The sequence below is a fragment of the Grampus griseus genome (assembly GCF_964374135.1).
Source record: "Grampus griseus genome assembly, chromosome: 9".
In the NCBI taxonomy this organism is placed as follows: Eukaryota; Metazoa; Chordata; class Mammalia; order Artiodactyla; family Delphinidae; genus Grampus; species Grampus griseus.
In genome coordinates this window covers 50276443-50300968 of record NC_139003.1, presented here as the reverse complement: position 1 = coordinate 50300968, position 24526 = coordinate 50276443, and the positions used below count along the sequence as shown (strand labels likewise).

General features: G+C 41.1%; 1 protein-coding gene and 1 long non-coding RNA gene across 2 annotated transcripts in view; one reads left to right on the top strand and one right to left on the bottom strand.

Moving 5' to 3' along the window:
* LOC309827289 overlaps positions 1-19430 on the top strand; it is a 71975-nt gene extending 52545 nt beyond the window's left edge. The window contains exon 5 of the long non-coding RNA XR_014297207.1: positions 17713-19430. This is a non-coding gene — a long non-coding RNA (uncharacterized lncRNA). The remainder of the gene's footprint in view (positions 1-17712) is intronic.
* NPVF (neuropeptide VF precursor) lies at positions 713-4011 on the bottom strand (the record flags this gene model as incomplete). The annotated part of the gene is made up of 3 exons (XM_082662486.1): positions 713-764; positions 2285-2691; positions 3874-4011. The coding sequence occupies 3 exons, from the start codon at positions 4009-4011 to the stop codon at positions 713-715; spliced, it is 597 nt and encodes a 198-aa protein (XP_082518612.1).
* Positions 19431-24526: the final 5096 nt, after the last annotated feature.

The following is a 24526-nucleotide window of genomic DNA, read 5'->3' as shown; positions in this document are numbered from 1 at the left end:
TCTATGACAGAAGTTGAATCACTGTGCATTCGCGTGGTGGTGTACTGTGTTTATAAATTGTTAGTTTTAAGAGTGTGATTAGATTTTCTCTGCAAATCAAAAACTTGAAATATTAAGTGAGGAGAAAAGAGACACACCAGAAGGCAAATTTCCAGATATAGATAGAAGAGACACTTAGGTATCTAATAACTGCCTTTTTCTTTTGTCTTTCTTTAAAAAAATTTTTTCAATCTATCACGGATTCACTAACAGTTGATGCAATGGCAGAAATAGGTGTATAAAAATATTTGTAAATAATTTATTATTCATGTTCATTTATTTGTCAAACATGTTATTCTGTTAAATTGTTTAATATTCATCATAAAATTTGCCAGGCTACTCCTCTATTTAATTTTTTACTTAAGTGTGACTGTGTTCATACGATAGCGGTGTGGCAAATCAGTCTCTCTCCTCTTCTCCCCATTACTAGAGGCTTCTTAAATATATTCAGTGCTCTTTTTATTTAGACAAAATTACTTCATCTTTCATTTCATCTTTACATTACAATATTCTTTACATTTTTTAAAAACTTTCAATATATTAGCTGTACTGAGAAGGAAAAATTGCTGTGAATGATAATCTATTAAGAGGGGGCAATGACTTCATGCCTTGTTGTCTTCACCTCAGAGTTGTTACAGCTTTATGTCGTCTTTAGGAACAGGCTCCAGATTTCTTATTTTTCTTGTTTCAATTCTGCATCATCTATTTTCTTCAATCCCAGTCTCCTAAAATGTAAGCAGTACAAAATATTCTCATCCATCACAACAATAGCATGTAAAAGAAAGCATATGCAAATGCAGGTCATGACCCTAATTGCCTAATTATACCTGAATTGAATTGTGTTGCACTTGAAATGAGTGAGATGTTGATGGGATCCTGAATTTGTCATGGGCACTTAGAATGACAGTGTTACCGTTGACTCATCTCTCTCCCTCATCGCCACCCCACTCCCAACATCTGATTAGCTGCCAACCTCTACCTGTACAATATCTCAGGACCTCAGCAGAAACATCAGTGGTTCTCCTTTTCCTGATAAACAACATTCAGAATATTTTATGTGGCTCTGAATATCTGCACCCTCTGCTCTTACCCCACCCTTCTTGTCTTCTTTCCTCTTCTTACCAAACTGAGCCCCAGCTCTTCTTGGCTCACCTTGCTTTGTGCCTTTGCTCATACTCCTCTCTTTGCCTGAAAATACCCTCTCTCTTCCCTCTAGTCTCTGAATGTTCAAAATAGAGTCACCATTCAAAGTCCAACTCATGAAATATCCCTGGATTCCCACATGAAGAAACATTCTTTTTTTTTGAGTCTCTGTAAGACCTTATTAGTGCCTCTCATATCATTTCATTTATCCTATCAAATATTGAGGGCTTACTACTTGCCAGACAGTTCTAGGCGTTGGGAATACGACAATGGACAAAACTTATGGGATTTATAGAACTGAAATTCTAGTAGAAAGGGTGAACCCTAAATATATAATATGTCAGATGAGGATAAGTACCATGGTAAAAATAAATCAGGAGTGCTCTGAGAAGCTCTCACTGATAAGATGTCACAACCTGCCTCCTTATTTCCTTCAGGTCTTAACCAAAGGGTCAGGTTCAATTTTATATAAAAATTTTTTTTAACATATGCTCTGTACTAGAACATAATAGGTAGGTAGCTTATTAAATTTTTGAACCTCTTGTGGTAGCTTGTGCTCTGATTTGTACTAGTAGATAATTCAATAAATACATATCAATATAAAGAAGGATTATAATAACAGGAATTATTTATAAAATGAGATCCTAGAAAAAGAAATTTTGATTTAAAGTTGAGGAAAAAGATCTTCTGAATTTGAGACCTGGGTTATTGAGATGGTGTCCTTTGTACCTGCAGGCAGCTCCCTCATGCAGGACCTTTTATGCTAGAGAGGTCAAATGTTGGACAATATGTCATAGGCATGAATTCCCGATTCCGTCATCGCCTGTTACTACTTAGTGAGTGACTGTAGAGTAATGAGAGGGATGCCCATATGTGGCTTAGGGGAAGCTATCTCATTATTTCATACCTGTAGTCATGATTATAACTGACCTTCTATAGCTCTCACTTTACAGGTGTTTATTTCCCTGTGCCTTTTCCTTTTGCCTTCCAAGAAACCTAACTTTCTTAGAAACTTCTTTCGAAAACACGTAAGCCTTTTTAAACTTTCTGGATTAGCTCTACATAACTGCCTATGCATTTTAATTGGTATTCAAGTACTTACCTTAGGTTCTTTTGATCAAGATTCTGGATTTCTTGGGGCTGGCAGGTCACGGAGTAAAGTAACCCATTGGCAGATGATGAATGCATGGATTGTTGGAGCAAATCACTCAGTGTCTTGGTGACACTTTTGGCTATTGTTGTTCTCCCAAACCTTTGGGGCAGATTAGGAACATGTCTCGAGATGCTGTCCTCTGTATTGCTTCCAAATCTCAGAGGCGGGTTGGCCATCGCCCCAGTGCTTCTTTCTTCTTCCACGGTCCTCCCGAATCTCAGTGGCAAGTTGGCTACTGAGGGTGGCATTTTGTTGACTGCAGGTGTACTCATCTTAATGACGTTTTTTGGACCCCAGTCTTTTAACTCTTCAAAATTGAGACTTCTTTCTTTTCCCCAGCAGAGATCTCCTCTAGGCTATAATTAGAAATAACCATTAAAATAACATTATTATTATAAGCAATGGATTTAAACCCCAAATTAAGTTAAATCCAGACTTTAATCTGTAGGATTGTTAAAGCTATGAACAAAGTTTGTGCTTTCATGTGCAGAATTTTTAAAATAAATAATTTGTATTAAGCTTCTTAAAGCAATCTAGTTTCACCGTCCCTGGACTATTGTAAGACAACGCTAAAATATTAATAAAATATATACAGTGCATGCAGCAATGTGTTCGAGCAGCAAGAACATAATGAAGTAGTGAAATGAGGCAAAAGTTTATTTTACTGCAGTTATTCTCCTTCAGTTTTGATTCATGTTGGTTATGAACTATTTCATAGATTTTTATATTTTGTTTTTAGAGACACCTCCCACTGCCTCTCCATTTCTCTTGTTTCCCTCCTCTTTAAAAGCCAAAGTGGTGGGCTCATGAAAGCAGAGATGCTAGCCACATTTTGGGGTACAGCTGGAGGAGACTTCTTTTTTACCTGTTCATATTCAGAGTTCCACTCTAAAAGCATTTCTCAAGAAATTGATTGCATTTTTGTCAGTATGTAAATTATATTAGTAAAACACCGATTGCTTTGTGGGTTACTACACCACTACTATACCAACTTTAAAGCAACCACTTAAAATACAGCAAATATTTAATTGGATTTAGTTTTACCATGAAAGTTTGTCCATATGAAGATTTTTAAATAACTGTTTTCTGATTGTAAAAAGTAATACCTATTCATTTCAGCAAATTTGGGAAATTCTATAAAGGCATAGAGAACAAAATAAAAATAACAGGGAATTCCACCATCTAGGGATAAATATTTTGCTTTGATATAGAAAGACAATTCAAATGTCCAGCTGAAATGTATCCAGTACTTATTTCTGCAACTACTTATTACAGCTGTGCACTTCTGAGTCAAATCGAAAATTAATGCGCCTTATGCTTGCAAAGTATCAAACTCTGCACTAAAATGGTCGTGAGAGGCCAAGCTGTGTGCTGTTGTGCTACCAAATACAAGTTAGAGCCGTACACTGCCATGCGAACGCTGAAGTGTGACAAAAAACAAAACACAAACTTCTTCCTTACTCTTTACAAAAGCACTGGACTCAGGACAGATGTTCAGTAGTTTATGCTAGTCATGTTAGATAGAGTTAAAAACTTACCTCAGAATATTTGTCATAATTCTTTTTGCTGTGAAGATTGGGCATCATTGATTCATCTGAACAGAAGATGTTTGATGTTAATAAGATTGAAGTGGCTAAAGTCAGTAAAATGAATTGTTTTGATGAAATAATTTCCATTTTGTCCAAAATCTAGAATTAAGTTTATATGTGCAGCCCGATGTCTATATGAAGGGAGATTGTGGTCTTTTTATCCTGTCCAAAAACAAAGGAAAGTTCACTTTCACAGCGAACTCAATCCCACGTGTTTTAAGCACCAACATTAATTAGTGTTTAACTGAAATATGTATGTAAGGAATGTGGGTAATTCATTCTAGGAAGACAGCAACGTTTCTGCTTGCAAATTCATTAACTTTGAAAATAATTTTCTTCCTTATGAAGAAGGATTTAATTAGATAAGTTTGGGGCCATCGTCATTAAGATTCCAAACAGAATGCTTCATTTCTCTGAGCTCAAACAAGAAGTATTTTCTTTTTGGTGTTTACGTCAATTCTTGGGAGAAGGAAAGAAAAGTATTCAATACATGCTAGCTCTGTTAAAAAAAAAAGTGTTTTTTTTCACACAAAAGAGTTAGGCGTAGTATTTTCAAAATGTCAGACAAAATTTCAAGTGTGAAAAGAATTCCAAATCACATAAGACCCAAATAAAATGCCATTAATTAACTTTTTGTAAAATGCTGTTTGGTTATTAAAAAGCTTCAGGAGTAAATGTCAATTGTAACGTGGAGGGTGTGCATAAGACCCAGCGATTGGCATTTTGACAAACTGGCTGTCTCAGGAGAAGCTGGAGGCAGCTCAAGGCTTTTTGTATTTGCCCTGTGGGCCTTATTTGGCAAAACTGTATAAATCACCGGGATTTTATTTCTATGACGATGCCGCCTCCTACCTTCCACCTCAAACCCCTTAAGAACCCTGGCAGAGGATTGGTAAATCACACACATGCTAATTTTGTTGCTCCCCTGGCCCATATTATTTAGGTAATGTTGTGGTCCGTGCACGGGTTGGAAGAAGAATTTCCAGACACGAAGTATTTTAGAAAAGAGTGAGTTTATTGAGAACAAAGAGCAGAGTTAGTGATGGGCGCTACAGATACAGCCAGTCGGCTCTCCCTGGTCTATCAGGAAGTCCGCCCGCTGTATCTCCTTTCTTTCTTTCCCTGCCCAAGTCGCATGGTGCACGGTTCATACCTCAGTTGCATGGTTTGTGCCTTAGCCACACTCTCAGGGGTCATCTCTCATGGTCAAGGTGTGATTGTTGGGACAGTCGGCCCATTTTGTGCCTTAGTCATGCGGAGAGATCACTGGGACAAAGGGAATGCCTTTTCGTCAGCCAGTGACTCTCAGTACCCCCATTCTACGGCATACAGGCGAAGAATGGGTTCTGGTACGTCTCGGGAGCCTCCCTCAGACTCACCCCTCGGCTGTATCCTTAGGAACTGGAAAAATTTGACCCTAAAAATCTCAAAAAGAAGAGGCTCATTTTCTTTTGTAACATGGCTTGGCCCCAGTTTACATTGGGGAACCAAGAACAATGGCCTCTTAATGGCACACTAAATTATAACACGATCCTCCAACTTGACCTCTTTTGCCGGAAACAAGGAAAGGACTCAGAGGTTCCTTATGTCCAGACCTTTATGGCCCTTAGTCAGAATCCGGATCTGAGGGACTCATGCACATGTGTCTTTCTGTTGCCGCCTCATCCCCCCGACCCCCTCTGTCTCCCTCTCTAGCAGATCTCCTAGACGACCCTCTATTCGACCTTTCCTGTCCCCCACCTCATCAACCCCCTTTGTTTCAGCCCCCGCCTCAACCCACAGCTCCCCAACAGGCACCCCCTTATCGGGGCGAAAGCCCACTCTCCTCACACAAGATCAAGAACTGCGCAACGCCAGGAAACAGGTTCTAATATGCTCCCCCTAAGGGAAGTAGCAAATGGAGACATGGGCATTATTAGAGTCCATGTTCCCTTTCCCATGTCTGACATTTTCCCAAATTCAAAACAAGTTAGGTTCCTTCAGTCAGGATCCCACCACTTTTATTAAGGCATTTCAGGCCCTCACTATAGCCTTTGACCTGACCTGGCAAGCCATTCACTTAGTCCTGACCACTTGTACTCATGAAGAGAAAAACAGGATATGGGCATTAGCCCAAGCTTGGGCAGATGAGTCACAGCTCTGTTTCCAAAACCTGGATGGATGGGGACCCATTTGGGGCTAGCTAAATGACTCTCTTTGTAACTACACCCTCAATTTTAATCAGACTAGCCTGGAGTGGAATCCCTGGTCAGAGGAAAATAAATATGATGTACATGAAGGTAATTTCACTTTGTATTGGGGAAATTCAAGGAAAAATGAGACTAAGAAATATATTAATGAAGACCACATACCCATAAATTGCTCGGCCCTGGGAACTAAATATGTGGGGATCGGTGTGACCACCCGACACTTACTTAGTTTAACCTCCCGACAAGACTTTCCTCCAAAATATAACATAATTCAACTAATATTTAGAAATTTGTTATGCCAATCCCCCCATCACACTCATAATCAGTCAGAGCCTGGCTTCTCCCCTTTATGTATAGATGATTATTTCCTCAGTGCCTGGCCTTCCCAATGTAATCCTAGGCCATGGGACCCCAGTCTATTTCCAGAGGAAAACTCCCAAAACGTCAGGGCCTGGCTCTGGGGACCCATAACAGGGGTATCCTTGAGGTGCACCAGATTTTCATTTCTATGCAGTAACAGGGTCTGTATGGATCTTCCCACACTTTGGAGGGGCTCCTGCACAATTACTGTGGTGGTCCCAGAGGTGACCATTATGACTACAAAGGATTTAGCTTCCTTAGGCATTCCCAACCTTGGGTCCTTCCTCAAGGAGGCCTTCAGACCTGTCTGGGAGAGACAAAAACAAACCACTGATTGGGGGGACATGCTTATGATAACCCAGTTCTTGAACTGCCTGAAATAGTACACAGCATCTTTAGCGGGCTCTTTGGTTTGCAGGCATACCCCTCTTAGAGAGGAGCATTCTCCATCGCACCATCATGGTCCAGGAATCTTGGCATGCTACAGTAGCAGCCATTGAGGAACAGCAGTCAGCCCTAGGCTCTCTGGCCAAGGTGCTTTGACAAAATAGGAGGGCCCTTAATGTTATAACAGCTGAGGTGGGAGGTGTCTGTGCCCTACTAAATGAGACAGGCTGCTTCTATGTTCATACCTCTGGCCAGGTTGAAGAAGACCTTCAGAGTCTAAAGAAAAAGATCAAATTAACAGAATATTTAAAAGAGAGAGCAGAACAGTGCCCCAGCTGGCTTTCCAGCCTCCTCTCCTCTATGGGGATCCAGATATGGACATGGCTGTTTCCCTTGTTGGGACCATCCATCCTGATAGCCTTTGTTTTGTTGTTTGGACCCTGCATATGAACACATTATCTAAGTTCATCTCCCAACAGGTTCAAAAGATTCAATTCCAGATGGTGCTACAACAAGGATACCGGCCAGTTGGCACATGGACTATGTTGGAGCAAGCCACCTTATCATTCCGCGGGCTCTCATCACCCTCCGTAAATACACCCTGACAGAGAGCGGGTATCGGGAACCCAGGACCCCTATAACACCCCTGTCCAGCAGGAAGAATCTAGGAACGGTCATCACCCCTTTCCCCAATAACCTGGGCTCCTCTGGCCGGAGATGGGGATAGGTAGATAGTCAGTCATGAATGGGGTATTAAGGGGCCAAAGATTTGGCCCATAAATAAAAAGAGGGGAGAATGTGGAGCCCTGCATCAAGGACACCCTACATCAAGGACACAGGACAAAAACTCTGGAATTAACCAATCCCCCATAACAACTGTTGCCATGGGCTCTCCTGATCTAAACTGGACAGCCCCCCCGACTCCATATCAGGTAAAATATTCACCATGTAGCAACCTTATTGCATCCTGACCAATCACCTAATGCCATCCTGCCAGCAGGAATTTTCTTTGTCTTGAGGCTATAAAAGTTGGCTACTAGCCTGCAAAGGGGGTCGACTTTCCCTGGCTACCAGGAAGTCGGCCCGCTGTTCTTGCAGTGACCCTTCTCTTTTATAAACTCTGTCTTCCTTACATTCTGCCTTGTGTCTGGAAATTCTTTTCCAACCTGCACTTGGACCACAACAGGTAATCTTGCATTGCCACAGGCGCATGGACATCATGGCATAAGAAAAGAATTTACAGAAATAAATGCTTATTTACTGAAATGCCAAAGCAGGTCTCTTTTGGAGCAGCTGACTGGTATTCTATTTACTTATTCATTTGGCTGCCTTGCATCTTTGTTGCTACACCCGGTCTTTCTCTAGTTGTGGTGAGCGGGGGCTACTCTTGGTTGCGGTGCATGGGCTTCTCATTGTGGTGGTTTCTCTTGTCGTGGAGCACAGGCTCTAGGCGCATGGGCTCAGTAGTTTTGGCTCACGGGCTCTAGAGCGCAGCCTCAGTAGTTGTGGCGCACAGGCTTTGTTGCTCCGCAGCATGTAGGATCTTCCCGGACCAGGGCTCGAACCCATGTCCCCCGCTTTGGCAGGCGGATTCTTAACCGCTGCGCCACCAGGGAAGTCCCTGACTGGTATTCTTAAAGACCTCCTTTATCACTAGACTGCCTAGGTTCTAGAGAAATCATTATTTGTTCCCACCTCTCCATTCAACCCTCTCAGAAGAAAAAGACCTTGCACTGATCGATTTCTAACACTCCAGCTACTTCTAGATACAGGCACTTAGAGGTGAATTCACAAAAGAACAAGTCATAAAATTGCACCTTTTATGTCAAGAATTGTACCACCTCTAGCTTCTCTCACCAACCTACCATAATTTGAGGTATGAGATGGGCAGAAGTGAAGACCTTTCTCTCTATTAAAGATCTACAGAATAAATCAGAAAGTTGAAAAACAATTGTGGGTAAACACATGTACCCCAAGGTCACACTTGCCTGTGACCTCTCTTAGGCAGTTGACGTCACTGGTCTCATTTATTTTGGACTCTGGTAGCCAAGAATCCCCACAGCAGGAGGCAATTAATTCAATTCATAGTCTACTGTTAATTTTGCAATGTTGTTATTGGATTATTTGGGTTTAATTTCCCTGAGGATTTAATACATTTCTCTTCCAAATTGTTCCTTTGCAAACTGCTGATGGAACTTCCTGTTTATTGTGGTCAGTAGATCCAAACTTTTGAGAATTGGGTGAAGCAAGGAGCAAGTTATGTTGGCCGAGTTCAGACTCTGGAAAAAGTGGAATGGATCAGCCTGGGTCTCTTTCAAAACATGCTTGTATGTAGTTGTTTCAAACTTTAGCAGTTCACCAGTTTTCAGTGCTGCTACTTGGGGTTTTGGCACATCAATTAATTTTTCTGACTGCAGTCAGTATCCAGAGTAGCTGATGTGACTAATTACTCCCTTGCCTCGACTGGGTTTAAACTTCCAAGTTTAGAGTATAATTAGAGTTCTAATCTTATTAATATAGGGCTTGGCTCTTTTCAACTACATCTTCCATTAGCTTTGAAAATGTTAACAGGTATAAGAGAACATTACCTAACATACACAATACGAAATCACCATAAATCTTTTGATGAAATGTGCTGCCATATACATAGCACATTTAGGGATTCTTGATGAGACATATGAGCATACAAAAATAAAATCTATCTCCCTGACGTGTGGCATTTCCACACATGCTTCGTTTACTAAGACTTTAGAGAACTTAAGCCTACTCCCTTCTAAGCTTTTCTCTCCATCCTGGACACTTCTGAGCTTTGGAAACCCCAGATACTTAGCTTCCTACCAGACAGTGCTCTTGGGATGTCCCACAAGCATCTCAAGTCCAGTATGTCCAAAATGGAATTTATCCATTCAATACCTGTCTCTCCTCCTGTTTTCCATTTCAGTGAATAGTTACTATATTTGTCAGGGTCCAATCAGAAGACAGAAAACACACAGTAATTTGAATAGGAAATGGTTAATATAGGGAATTACTAGTTATAACAGGAGATTAGCTATAAAGGGGTAAAGAATACTCGAGGGCCAAGGGAGAGTATCCAAGGGAAGGACAAACTGACTGGAATTCAGCCTGTATTGGAGAAGGTGTGGATAGTAGAGAAGTCTGTTGGGTCACCCCAACAGACTTTTGGGTCTTCCGCATCACGGTCTACAGTTAATTGTGTTGTTTCTAGTTTTGAGCTATTGCACTCAATAATAATGGCCTATATTTTTTGACCACTTGTCATGTGCCAGGAACTGTTCTGTTAAAGTGCTGTTAAGCACTTTGTGAATTAGCTTCTTTATCTTTCATGATAATCCCATGAGCAGGTACCATTATTGTTCCTATTCTACGGAAAGGGAAACTAGGACACAGAAAGAGTAAGTAACTTTCCCTATAGGTGGCAGATCCAGGATTGAATGCAAGCAGTCTGAACACTCACTCCCTGTGCTGGTCTGCCCAATCAAGCCTGTTATCTCCTAACTTCTAGATAGCTCTTACAGCTGTTCATTTTTCTGCATCCCCATTGCTTTTACTCAGTTCATCGTTTTCTCTTGCCTAGACCTTTGTGTTTGTCCTCTTCAGTTCTTCCTCCACCACACAATCAGAAAAAATTTTATAATACAATATATTTATGATTTCTTCCTTAATATCTTCCAATGGTTTCCCACCTCCCTCGGAATCCCTAAGCCCACTCTCTAGGACCTGTTCTCTGCTTATTTCTCCAGCATTCTCTCTCACCATTCCCTACCAACTCTGTTTTATGACTAACTTCTTTCTGTTCTTCCAAATGGATGAGGTTTCTCTTGCCTCCAGGCCTCTGCCCAGGATTTTCCTGTGCATGGGGTATGTATCCACTCCCCTCTGTCCTTCTTACACCGATTCATTGTTTGGGTCTCAGCTGAGGCATCCTACGTTGGGAGAAGACTCTTCTGACTTGGCGTTCCGTCAATGGCTCCTTTCACTGACTTGCCCTGTTTCTTGTCTCCTCTTCTGCTGCTCTGTAAATTGTGTGAGGGCGGGACCTTGCTTTTGCAGATCATAGGAGTATTTCTATTGTCTATCTCACAGATGCTCAGAAAATTTTATTTCTAAATAAATGAATAAATTTTTCATTAGTATTGGGAATAGGAGTTAAAACTGAAGTTGCTTGTTACTTATTTTTCCCGGTTTTGGCCACTGACCAGAGTTTTCTCTTTACTGAGACTTATATATATTTTTTAATTTAAAAAATTTTTTTGCGGTACGCGAGCCTCTCACTGTTGTGTCCTCTCCCGTTGCGGAGCACAGGCTCCAGACGCGCAGGCTCAGTGGCCATGGCTCACGGGCCCAGCCGCTCTGCGGCATGTGGGATCTTCCCGGACCGGGACACAAACCCGTGTCCCCTGCATCGGCAGGCGGACTCTCAACCACTGTGCCACCAGGGAAGCCTGAGACATATATTTTTAGACCTTAAGTTTGTGGCTTATTCTGAAACCATAGCATCTTAACATTCTCTTGCTGAGGATTCGCATCGAGGGCTTTCCCAGACTGAGACCTCTACATGGACCGTCAGGGATAGGTAGGTTGAATGTGAACTTAGGTTTATTCTGTTGTAGTGGAGCATGCAGCTTGATAAGTTCAATATGTCCTGATGGATCCAGCTGTGTTGATGGGCCAAAACACGAGGAAGGGTGTGAAAGGGGACTGCACAGCCCTAAGGAGGGCTTCCTGATGATGCTTCAGGGTCTCTCACTAGGCAGACTTCTTAGGCCCACTGGCTGAGCACAGAAAAGGGTTCTCTGATTGCTTATTATTTGTTCACAACCACTAGCTGCACGCTAACCTCTGGCAGGCAGGCAGAGTTGGGGACAAATCATTTCCATCAATCAGGAAGTGAGCTGACTTGTTTTGGATTTAGGACTTTGTAAGGCTCTGGTTTATCTGAACTCCTAGTAAAACATTTCAAATAAGAGACTGTTTTTGTGCCATGGGCTGTATGTTTTTATATAAATCTTTATATAGAAGGGCCAGCTCACTCCACACATTGATCTAGGCCCCCTGAGGCCGTGGCAAGATCTACCAAAGAGGTGATGAATTTTAATATCCAGAGGAACCTCATTATAGAGCCCTTCTTCTTACCCTCAACCCAGCCATTTACTTCCAGGCACTTGCCTTTTTACACTGCTTATTTCTTCCTTTCTCTTTAAGCATAATCCAACTGCTATGCTATGCAGAAGAATTGATGGCCATTATGGTCTTATTTTGCATTTCATGTTTGCGAAGTATTTTGCTACTATTTGTTAGTTAATATCTGGCCCTCTTTAGAGGTGGGTGGTGGTATTACTGTATAATTTATTTCAGTATTATGTGTGCAAAGAGAAAGAAATACCTGCCTTGGTTCCAAACAAAAATATCCCTATGCAAATTGTGTAAAATTATTATTTTTAAAATGTGTGGTGGTGGCTTTGTTTCAAGATTTATGAGTGGCTTGTTATAATGAGCTTGTCATATTTTGGTAGCAGGGTTGTATTTTCTTCTGTATTTACGATGACAGATTACAATGCCAGGGCCTTGGAAGGTGCCGATGTGAATGTGAGACAAAGATTATTCCTTTATGTAGTAAAAGCAGTTGAAATTCAATTCTGGTTGAAATAACTTAAAGAGTCAAATTGTAGAATACAAGAAAAGACATTAAATATTTATAAAAATTAATTCACATGATTTATTCTAGGAGGTTGATTAAATGGCAAGGTCGCTATATCTAAAGGACGTATTTTATTTTTTTATTTTTTTTATTTTTATTTTTTTTGTGGTACGTGGGCCTCTCACTATTGTGGCCTCTCCCGTTGTGGAGCATAGGCTCCGGATGCACAGGCTCCCGACGCGCAGGCTCAGCGGCCATGGCTCACGGGCCCAACCGCTCCGCAGCATGTGGGATCTTCCCGGACCGGGGCACGAACCCGTGTCCCCTGCATCGCATTGGCAGGCGGACTCTCAACCACTGCGCCACCAGGGAAGCCCTAAAGGACGTATTTTAGAACAATACATTGAACAAACTTGCAGTATCAGTATTAGATCTTTCAAACGATATGGTGTGGTACTGTTTAAAAATAATTTAAAGCAATTGTGCAAGGCTGATTAGGAAGCAAACTCTCCTCAGCAAGGCCTTCCAACTCGAGCTTTTATGTTTTTTAATGTTTCATTTTTATTGACATTTTTTCCCTTGCAGGAAAAATGTGTGATTTTTACTAGCCTGGCAGGGGGTTGTGGTACCTCTTGCCAAAGTGTCAAGAAAACTACGAATTCTCTACATGAGGGACAAAGGCCAGATGTTTAGTTAAAACAACACATAGCGTTTATACAAATATAGGTAATGGAAACCAAGACCTTTACTGGGATTTCTTTTTTTTTCTCTGTTTTTGGCCAATCTTGTCTTTTGATATTTTTAAAATAAGCAAGCAGCCATCTTGTTTTTCTAACCTGAGCAGAAGAATTTAGTTTCTTACAAAGTGTGTGCTTTTTCAATACCTTGGGTTTTTTTGTTTTATCTTTGTTTTGAAGGATTCTGCTCCAAAATGTGGAATGTGTTCTTCAAATAATAATTTGCTTTAATAAAAAGAAAGTGTGAGACTTTGAATAGCTTAGGAAGGACCTAGCCTAATCCTTAGGCTGACGTTTTCCACTATCCTGGCCACACCTTCACTGGGGAGGAAATCTGTCGCTTAAACCTACACGGATGTGGGTTTTGGAGGGTATTTAAAAAGACAACTGTTTCTCATCTCAAACAGAGGAATAAGGACAGATGGGTGACCAATAAAAATTAGCATCATCATTCAAATGGACCCTCCTAGATGCTCTTTCATCTCTGATGGAAAAAAATGAAAAGGGGGTGAATTGAAATACGCGTATGAATGGGTTGTTGTTCGTTTATTTTTTTCTTCCTGATTGGGGGTCATGTGGTTTCTGTGCTCCTGTGGGCTCTTGGTGAGAGCTCCCACAAGGTCTGCAGGAGCCATGCAATTGCCTTGGTTCTGAGTAGAAGCTGGCCTGGCTCTGACCACACTTGCACTAACACACGGGCATTTGGACTTTATTCTTTTCTGTTACCAGTCCTTTGGCTTTGGCCATACTTCCTGCCTCTTTGCTCTAGGTCTGAGCTCATGTGAGTACCTCATACCAGTGGGCCCCTGGATTACACTGGCTGGACTTCGTCACTGAGAAGGGGGTTACACTTCTCTTCAACACTGGTTTTATTGGACCCTCAAAGGGATGTGTCCATGACATAGCCAGGAATTACTGCATGGCAGTTTTGCTGGCTAAACTCAGTCAGGTCCATGACATATAAAATGCAACCAATTCTGAGCAAGCAAATAGAAAAGCCCTCGGCCAAATAGTTGTATTTGGAGGGGACACTTAAAAACATACTTTTAAACCTACAGTGACTTTGGGTATAAATTTAATTAAAGGAGAAGATTTTCTGGTAATCTTCTCATTGTAAAAGGTGAGATCTAGACAGAAAATTCTATACTTATGGAGGTTAAATGAACTAAATAAGTGTTAACCTAATCCTGTTAAATATCAACTGGATTTAATTCTAAACTGGGTTTTGTACCAGGTGAATTTAAGAAATCAGATATTTCCTTTTTGAGTACCTATAGTAAAGAAAATAGACAAAGCTAGGAAAGGTTTCAGAATATATTTAGATGCACAAGCAGGCATACCATCTCTAGGGACAATAGCCGATTATAAATACAGGCTTGAATGACCTGGAGCAGTTTAAGAATAGTGGGCTTTGGCTGATGGGCCCTGGTGGAGCCCCTTCTGATTTAATGATAGCAGTAGCCAATGATCCATGGTCTAGAAGCATCAATGTGGATCTTCCAATAAATACCTCCTCTGTCTGTGCCCCATTCCCCAACCTCTACGTCAAGAGCAGTACAATCGCCCTTCCTATGTTTTCATGTACTTTAGGCTGAAGTTTATTTAAATTTATCTCTTTAAAACTTTCCTTAATGAATATCTTGACCTGATCTCATTTGGATTAAAATATCCAGGGGGGAAGGGGTCCTATAATCCTAGGCAGTCCCTGATACACAGGCTAAGCAGGGCGTGGTGAGAGATGGAATAGAAGAAAACTCCCTGTGGGCTCACTTTGGACCTCCCTGCCTCCTGAGTGGTTTCCTGTTTGTGTAAGTGTTTTGTAGTTGAGGCCTTCATTATTGAGGACAGCGGCAAAACTAGGCTCTCCTTTACCTGAGAGATGACTCAAATCCTTTGTTGCATATTACTAAAATTTCTAATGTGTTTAAACAAAATGGGGAATTTATTATGAGGATACTGGGATGTCTTATGAATGAGACTGGGGCCTATAGAACATCTGGAGCCTAGGATTCAAATCACCATCAGGACTTTCTCCTGCATCCTCGTTTCTTCTCTCTGTGCATCAGCTTCATTATTCCCTCCTACCGCTGTCTTGATCTCTCTGCTTCTCTATCTGTTTGCCAAAACTTCTGAGTTTACACATCCTCAGTTTCAGCCACCCTATGAGAAACTGCCTCGTCTGAGTTCCAGATTCAACATGCCAGGGAAAGATTATGATTGGCCCGGTCTAGGTAAGGTACCCCATCCTGAACCAGTCATTTGTGGCCAGGGTGGGTCACACTGCCCTAACATAGAAGATCCAATTGCAAACCTGTGGAAGAGCTGGGGGTGGGTGGTACTACTGGGAAGACAGTACAGTAGGTGTTCAAAAGAGCAGGAAAGACAGAGTATAAGGGAGAATCTGGACTCTTCTCTCCCTAAATCCAATTCACTTTGCAGAGGAAAACTACTTCCCAAGCTGATGAAAAACTAGTTCTGACATGCAGTCAAAGGGCATCTTAACCATCCTGTGATGGTGTGGCTATTTCTGTTCCTCTCTAAAGGTGCTGAGAAGGTCTTTATCCTAGCCCAGTGATACCAGCAGACAGTGCTTTCATTGCTGCCGTCTAGATCTTTGTTTTTGCAAGCAGCTGCTCTTGTGTGATATTTCTGTGGCTCGTTTGGGGCTTTGATGATAAAAACAAAACAAAACAAAATAAATTCTAGATCTTCCTTCCCCAGGGGCAGCCGAGGGCACAATTCCCAGCTATTTCTCCATATATCCATGAAAAGCGGTGCCAACTTTGAGAGCCTGTAAGATTCCCTTTCTCCCCTGGCAGGCGAGAGCCCTGGCTCAAGTGTTCCTCTTCGGCATTTGGAGGCACTCCTGATTCCAGCATTATGCTCAGTACCGGATATGAAGTACTGTCCTGAGAATTTCAGGACCAGGTGGTTTGGTCCCTAAATGGTCCTCGTTCCTAAATGTTTCTGAAGCCCTTTATGCTGCTATGTGATACTGGCTTGTTTCATTTCTTTGCACTGAGTTTACTAAGGTCAGGTGAGTTCTGTGACCCAGAGTAGAATGGTTCATTGCCCTCTGAGCAAGAAAGTTTATTTTTCTATTAAGTTAGGCAGATTTACCATTCTTTGCCTGATCCTTGGGTAGTCTTCCTTGGAAACACTCCAAAATTTCCTCTCCTTATATAATGAACTACGTAGAGATCAGCAAGGAGTGTTTATTTTGGAGACAGTAAAAATAAGACTCTTGTGTATAATTCCAAATATAGGCATATATTCTTTGGTAATTAGCTTCATTGTTCTCTGTCATTTTTTTTGACAGTATTTACACTAAATTAGAAGTAGTAATAATGGGATATCCTAGTTCAATCCTACAACCATATCTGTCTACAATAAAATATTTGCTTTTAGTGACAGAAAGTATTTCAGAAGTGTTCATTAAAACAATTTGATAACTGTGTATCCATTATTAATAACCCAAGACGGGGATTACATGTTACGTGACTCGTAACCAATAAGGACGCTGCCATTTCCATAATTATAAAGAATTCATATCACATCCATTTTACTATTCTGTATCATTTGACCCATTTATGGCTCATTCCGAAAGAGTAAGATTTAAAAATTTATAAAGTTTTTCAAATGAAAAATCTGCCAGGTAATTTCTCCCTTCCATTGCTGGCAGTAGATGCTCTCCATCTAAGAGGCTGAGTGTTTGGTTCCACAGCGCTCTCCTCTAACTACATAACAGTAAAGAGAGTTCAGGATCCCCTGAGTTATGGTGACCGCTCTCCCTCGGGAGAGAGCCTGGGCAGAGGGCGTACACCTGGGAAGCATTTTGAGGTGTAAATTGTGAAAAGGGACTTGGGGAGGGTGATGTCAGTTGGCTACGTCTGGAATAAAATTAAGCTGTGGGGTGAAGGGTAGCCACTCAGTGTCCACGTGCTCTCTGTTCAGTGGTCCAGTCAAAGGTTCTGACCAGCCCATTTGGAGAAAAAGTTGAGCAAATGCTCTGCAGGGCTGGCTGAGTCATCAGCCCAGAAAGTTCCCCCAAAGGGTTGCGTACTAGTTGCTGCTACCACTGCTGCTATTATTCTAGAGTTCACTGTGGGCTGGAGGAAGAGAAGGTGGGGTGCAGCCTGGGAGAGAGGAGAGCATAACTGGAAGGTTGGTAGAAGATGGATTTTTATCTTCTAGGTTTTCTTTCTGGCACAGAAGAAGGAATCAGGCCTAGTGAATGATTCTTGGCCTGTTATTCTTCTCCTTCACCCCCACTCCAAATCTCAAATGCAGTTCACCTTGGAGCGTCTTATAATTAGGGTCAAGGAGCTCCCGAGCTTATTGTTACACCTGAGAACCTGGGGCAGCGTTGTACCTAATACACTGCAAATTAGTACCAAGAGACTAACTCCTTTCCCACGTGATCTGATTGCATCACCCTCTCTCTCTCTTTGGACAGGCATGTTGAACAGCAGTTGCTGAAGTGATTTTGATGAAATATGACCTTTGAAGACTGTGGCCACTGACCAAAGAATCTGAACTACAGTTTCCAACATTTTACAGGCTACAAAACATAAGCTGGCCAGCATTTATTGCTTGTACTAACAGCTTGAGTCAAGTTTCCTAAGCCTACAGAGAAGACCTCTTACTGCTGCTAATTTTACTATCAGCAAAGAAAAGGGAAATAGGAAACCATATGGAATGGCTGAATGAGAGCATTTGTGAGAGCAGTATGAACGCGGATTATCCGAAGAGAGGGCAACTTTTTTCTAAAACTAAAAAGGACTCAATTTGCATAGAAATAAAGTGGGGAAAAAATGTAATGTAGAAAAAGTTATAAGCAGAGATTCTGCTCTGGCCTCTCAGGATGGCATTGATTTACATATTAAGGCAGTCACCAGGGAAATGTTAAAAACCCTCTAGGGAAATTTCCAGTGTGATGGATAGAACTTTAATATTAATATAGGATTCATCATGATAATGTAAGTCATAGATCTAAGTCTCCCTTCATCAAATGAATAGTCCCTTTCCAGCCTATTATACAGGCAGCACATGCTTTAAATAGTGTCATGTGGGAGACTTGAAGTCTTTCTTTACCTGCAGTTTCTGAAGTTTTGTTCACAGGAATAGTGACCCACCGGGTCATCCATCTTTAATTATGTCATCTAGACCATTTGCATTTTCCCCTTTTTATTAATATTTAGTGTTCCTTAAAATATACTTCCATCGTACTTTTTTTCACAAATAGAAAAAGCATAATTCAACACATACTATTTCATACATGCAGTGACTGTGAAGGGAAGATCTGATTCTTAATCTATTCGTTGATCATTATACAAGGAAAAAAGTGATTTCTGGGTTGCTATTTGATTTAGTTATCTAGTACATAATTATCAACCATATGCATGTGTATTGTTCATCTTACTCAGGGTTTCCTAGTCTTCTAACACTGACACCCCACAAAATGGTGGCTGAGTCTCTCTAGAATCCTATAAGACAATGACAATCTTTTTGGAGTGAGAATGATTGCAGTGGTGATACCAATATAATAAATGCCAGTAATAATAAATGTTAAGATTCATCTGCTGCTTTTTTCAGCAGAAATTCAAATATTCATTAGTGGAGCATATAATCACTTTTTCTTACTTTAGCCCAAAACACACATGAAAATAAATTCATAAGTACAGACTATGAATACAGACATAAATTGTGTACACAGACAAGTAGACCCTCAAGTTCTACAAGGAAGAGGGGGCTTTCCTTAAGCCTGGAATCACTGCACTATGTCTTTAAATTCGTGATGTGCATTGGTTTCATTCTATTCCATTTCTCCGCTCATGAAGTAACCAATGTCAACATTTGGGGTATCATTTCATGTATTTAGTTGGTATCCATTCTGGGGTGTAAAGGTTCTGAAAAGTCCTGCTGTAAAGAAAATTATTTAATGGGTAGACTCTAGCATTCCTAACTTTCTTTTGACCTAACTTTCTTTTGATCTTATTTTTCAAATAAGATCTATAAACACATTTGGAAATGCTGGCCTAGTGGAGGTGTTCATAAACTGGGCCTCCTCGATTTTTTGTTTTTTTGGCTGCGTTGGGTCTTCGTTGCTGCACGCGGGCTTTCTCTGGTTGCATCCAGTGGGGGCTACTCTTCGTTGGACGTGCTTCTCATTAAGGTGGCTTCTCTTGTGGAGCACAGGCTCTAGGAGCGCGGGCTTCAGTAGCTGTGGCTTGCGGGCTCTAGAGCGCAGGCTCAGTAGTTGTGGTGTGCGGGCTTTGTTGCTCCGTGGTATGTGGGATTTTCCCAGGCCAGGGCTCAAACCCGTGTCCCCCCATTGACAGGCGGATTCTTAACCACTGCGCCACCAGGGAAGCCCACCTCCTGGATTTTTTTTTTTTTTTTTTTGCGGTTCGCGGGCTTCTCACTGCTGTGGCCTCTCCCGTTGTGGAGCACAGGCTCCGGACGCGCTGGCTCGGCCATGGCTCACGGGCCCAGCCGCTCCGCGGCATGTGGGATCTTCCCGGACCGGGGCACGAACCCGTGTCTCCTGCATCAGCAGGCGGACTCTCAACCACTGCGCCACCAGGGAAGCCCCACCTCCTCGATTTTTAAGCTTTGGTTTTCACTGGGAACTTTGAGATGAACTCCAATTCATCCTTTAAGTTCTGACTCAGATGTCACTTCCTCTGTGAAGATTTCTCCACTTGCCCTAGAATGAATATGTAATTCTTCCCTTCGCCCCCTACCCCCATAGCAATTTTTTCAAGTCCATATCAGTGTTTAGGTCATGAGTTATTTATTTTTAATTTCCCCCCTCTAGTCTACAATTTCCTTTGTTTTAAGGAGTGTGTTTTTACTCTCAGTGTCCTACAGAACACCTGGCTCATTGTAAGAGTTCAACAACTGCTGAAGGAATGAATGAGTAAGTAAAGCTTGGGAACTTAAGCAGAAAAATTATCTCTCTGGGGTGTTGGTATGTGATTAATGAATGAACCCTTCTGAGTTAAGTACTTTTTCCATTATAGTGACTAATTCCCATACAGTTGATTAGATTGAGATTGACTCTGATGTGAAATGGTTAATCATTTAGTCTGCCAAAAATACAAGATTGACTGTTACTTAGTCTGTTTTTTCCCCTTGTATAGACATGAGTCGTCTACTGTATATGAAAAATTCAAGTACCCATTCATAGCTGATATTTTTCTTGTTTATACTCACTATCAGTCCATAACTCAGAATTTTCTTTTATTTAACTGTTAAAGGAAAAAAAATGACATTTATAGACCCTTTTACTTTTCCTCAAAAACCTAGCATTATAGATGAAAAGAATTGCAGATTAGGCTATATTATGCTTTTAGCCCTTTTATTTATAATATTTAAAACATTTTTCTGATATACTCTTTAAGTTTCAAGCTTATAAATTTTATTGTGGTTTAGGCATATTTTCCTCCCCTCCTTCCTTCCTTCGTTCTTCCTTCCTTTCTTTTTTTTTTTCATCTTTGAAAAGATAAAGATGGACTAGAATAAAGATAATAATCTCCCTCCCTGACTCTACCCTGCTCTAGTTCAATGCCAATGTTAACCCTTTGGTGTATCACTTCGTATATTTGGTTGGCATAAATTTTGGAGGGTGTAAGGACCTAGAAGGCTACACTTATAACAGTCTTTTCTACACTACCCTGTTCTCTTTTGAAGATGTTTCACAAAGCCCCAACCTACTAAGGACATTAAGAGGAATGAATATGCCCAGGAAACTTAATTATGTTTCTGTCATAGATACTAGGCTGGCAAATTAGCTGCGGTTAAGAAGCTCACTGTGAAGTGTTGTCAGAATGTAAAAAAAAGAGGCAGCACACCTGATTGGAAGAGGAGGAGGAAAAATAGAGTTAAGCCAGAAAGGTTGTTAGACACCTGCTCTCTCCCCACCTCCCCACTTAATGTTTTTAGCAATGAAGACTACCAGTGCAGCTAAGTGACACTCATAGGTACTGTTGGCACCACGGGGAGGCCTAAAAGAAAAACAAAAGGGATGACCATAGTTGGGGAGGGAAGGGAGGAGGAAGAAAGAGACAGAGGAAGAGGAGAGGGAGACCATGTGATGTAACGGGAAAAGCACTCAATTTAGTAAACTCTGGTTTCCCAGCTTCCCTGTAACCTTGGCAAATTAGCTAGCTCAGAGTCTCTTCAGATGAAAAGTTTGTGGATTGCTGATGATCTCTAAGGGCTCTCTACCTCTAAAAGGTTACGTTGGTGATGTGAGATAAAGAGTTTAAGAGAGCTGGAGAGAAGAAAAAGATATGCATGCACAGGATTGTTAAAGCCATCCAACTCAGGTGCACCTGAATTTGCTCAGGAGCAATTCCTGCTTTCTCAAATCTGGGGAACACCTGATTAGACCTAGAAGTTTCTGTTCATTAGCTGGGGTGGAGATGAATATCTAGCTTACAGAGAAAGGAGCTGTTTTATATATAACCCCTGCCAGGAAGCCAAAAGATGGTGGGAATAGATAGAGTCCTTGTTTATCATTTAAGTCTGGAACCTGCTGCTTCATCCCAGGAAACCAAGCATGGAAATAGTGATTGGATCTTCAAACCCTCATCTTTAGATGGGGTACTTTTGACAGGGCACAAACTCCTTGGCTAAGTACCAGGGGTTCCTGGGAACCAATCCTCTGTAGCAGGGTTTAGACTCAAGACTATTTGAAGGCCAAAACAAAGAGAATGAGTTTCACATTCTCACGCAACTGCTCTGATGTCTGAATTCCAAAGGCATTCCAGAAACAGAGCTCAGACTTGGTCCCTTGACCATCAGAGTTCTCCCTGTAGCCCATTTCAGGGTAAGCCTGGGGACAGTCAGCTGTGGAATGTTAGAAGGGTAGAATAAGTTTCCAGGGCTGTAGGCTGTTAGTTGATTCCCCAGAAAGCAGTCCTGTGAAGCCATTCTTATTTTTACACATGGCACATCTGAAAAAGGGATTATCTGCCAAATTGCAACATTTTTTGTTTTATGTGCCTCTGAAGGCAAGATGTGTTTTGTCCTCCATCAAGTCTTAAAAAATATTTATCCTGGCATCTTCCCATTTTTCTTTCCACATGGAAACTCCGATATTTTTAAGACTAGTTGTGAAATCATTCCTAGATATGCACATTACATGGAGATCTTAGAAAAACTTTTAAAGAAAATGAATATAAAGTGATATTTCTTTTATGAAGCAGACGTTACAAACTATTCTTTTGTTGGGCTTTTCTTGATTAGCAAGATGAAATAAAATGACGTATATTCTCACCCTGTGGTAGGTACACTTTATCTAGTGGAACAGAATATTGAAAACAGCATGGAAGTTAAGAAAAAAATGAGAATTTGAAAAAATGTCCTCATGATAGCATCATGAAAGCAATACTATGTTATGGTTAAATAAGGTACGAACAATAATTTTGTGTTAGGTATGTTTTTCAATTATGCATTTGACTTTGGTAATAAAAGACTCATGTTTTTCAATAATGTTTGGAATTTAAACATACTGTTCCTTTTTTCCAGTCTTCAGGAGAGCACTTACCAATGCAAAAGTTACCTCTTACCATTCTTGTCCATTAAAAATTAAATGCTTTTACAGTAAATTATTAAAAGTGGTAGGTTGGCGGCAAATCATCAAAGGTACCATAAACCATTATGCAAGCGAGCAAGTGAGCAGTCTGATTAAATCTAAGGGATCAGAAGGCATTTACATCCCTCGATATCCATCGCAAATTCTCAACTGCAAAAGCAACCATAAAATGCTACATTAAATTACTTTAAAAAACTCTTCCAGGATTTTCAACATTCAAGAGCAACTTGCTTTTTAATTAAGTATGAACTAAGAACTTCTACCGCAAAGTACAGGTATACCACTATTTAAAGGTTATTTCCTCTTTCTTTAAAACTGCTGCAAAATTAGCCTCATTTTTCCAACTGATATCACTCACTTAATGGAATTGAAGCATTCTAGCAGAGTTTGCCGAAAAGCTAGTTATTAATTAGGTGCTGTTTTCCCACCAAGTGTCTTTACTATCATTTAATTACATTGAAAAAGGAAATGATGGGCCCTGAATTTTGCAAAATCATGTTGAAAATGTTAGAAGTATTTAAATAAGATATGTTTAAAGAAAAAACCCCATAACTCATGGTTTTGGTTTAAATGAGGTAATATACATCAAATGTGAAATGCCTAGCATACTGCCTGGCACCTAGGAGCTACTCAATAAATGGGGGCTTTTCTTGTTGTTAACCCCATTTTTCATTTGAAAAACTCAGGCTTCACCAAGACTAACTTGTCCAGTGCCATCCAGATGGTGTGAACTGAGGCCTCTTTGATTCTGAGGCCTGTGCTCTTTTATTTGTGTCCCACCAGGTGCTAAAATCTGCCGTGCAGGGAACCATCTAGCTACTCATGGAAGCACAAAATGTCTATTGAACCAACTCTTTGACAAATAAAAAGATAGGAGGAAGAAAAATATGAACATGAAGGTAAAATTTTGTCAAATTGCAATAATTGTGGACAAGGGCAAAAGCAGCCCGAAGTGTTTATAATTGGGTTTTAGAGCAGGGTCTACTCCCAAGTCTCCCACCCACTGTTCACATCTGCCAAGTGGGGTGAGGACAAATAATTCTGCAGCTTATCTGGTATTGGTTTGGGTGGTTAATAAATCTGAATGAATAAGTGAAAAGCAGACACTTGAAGGTCAGACAAGTGTCAACTGATTTCATCTCCGTCAGTGGTTCTCAAATTTTAATGTAAATCAGAATCACCTGGAAGGCTTTTTAACCAATGCAGCTGGGCAACCCCAGAGTTTCTGCTTCAGTATGGGGTGGGGCCCAAGGCTATGCATTTCTAAGCAGTTGGCAGGTGATGCTGGTGCTGCTGGTCCAGGGACCCCACTTTGAGAACCACTGATTTAGGTTATCTAATTTAACCGTCACCACAACCCTGTGATGTAGGTGTTATTGGCCCCACTTTATTTTATTTATTTATTTATTTATTTATTTTTTGCGGTATGCGGGCCTCTCACTGTTGTGGCCTCTCCCGTTGCGGAGCACAGGCTCCGGACCCGCAGGCTCCGCGGCCATGGCTCACAGGCCTAGCCGCTCCACGGCATGTGGGATCTTCCTGGACCGGGGCACGAACCCGCGTCCCCTGCATCAGCAGGCGGACTCTCAACCACTGAGCCACCAGGGAAGCCCCCGGCCTCACTTTATAGAAGAAATAATGGATGAGTTTGGGATACATGTCAGAA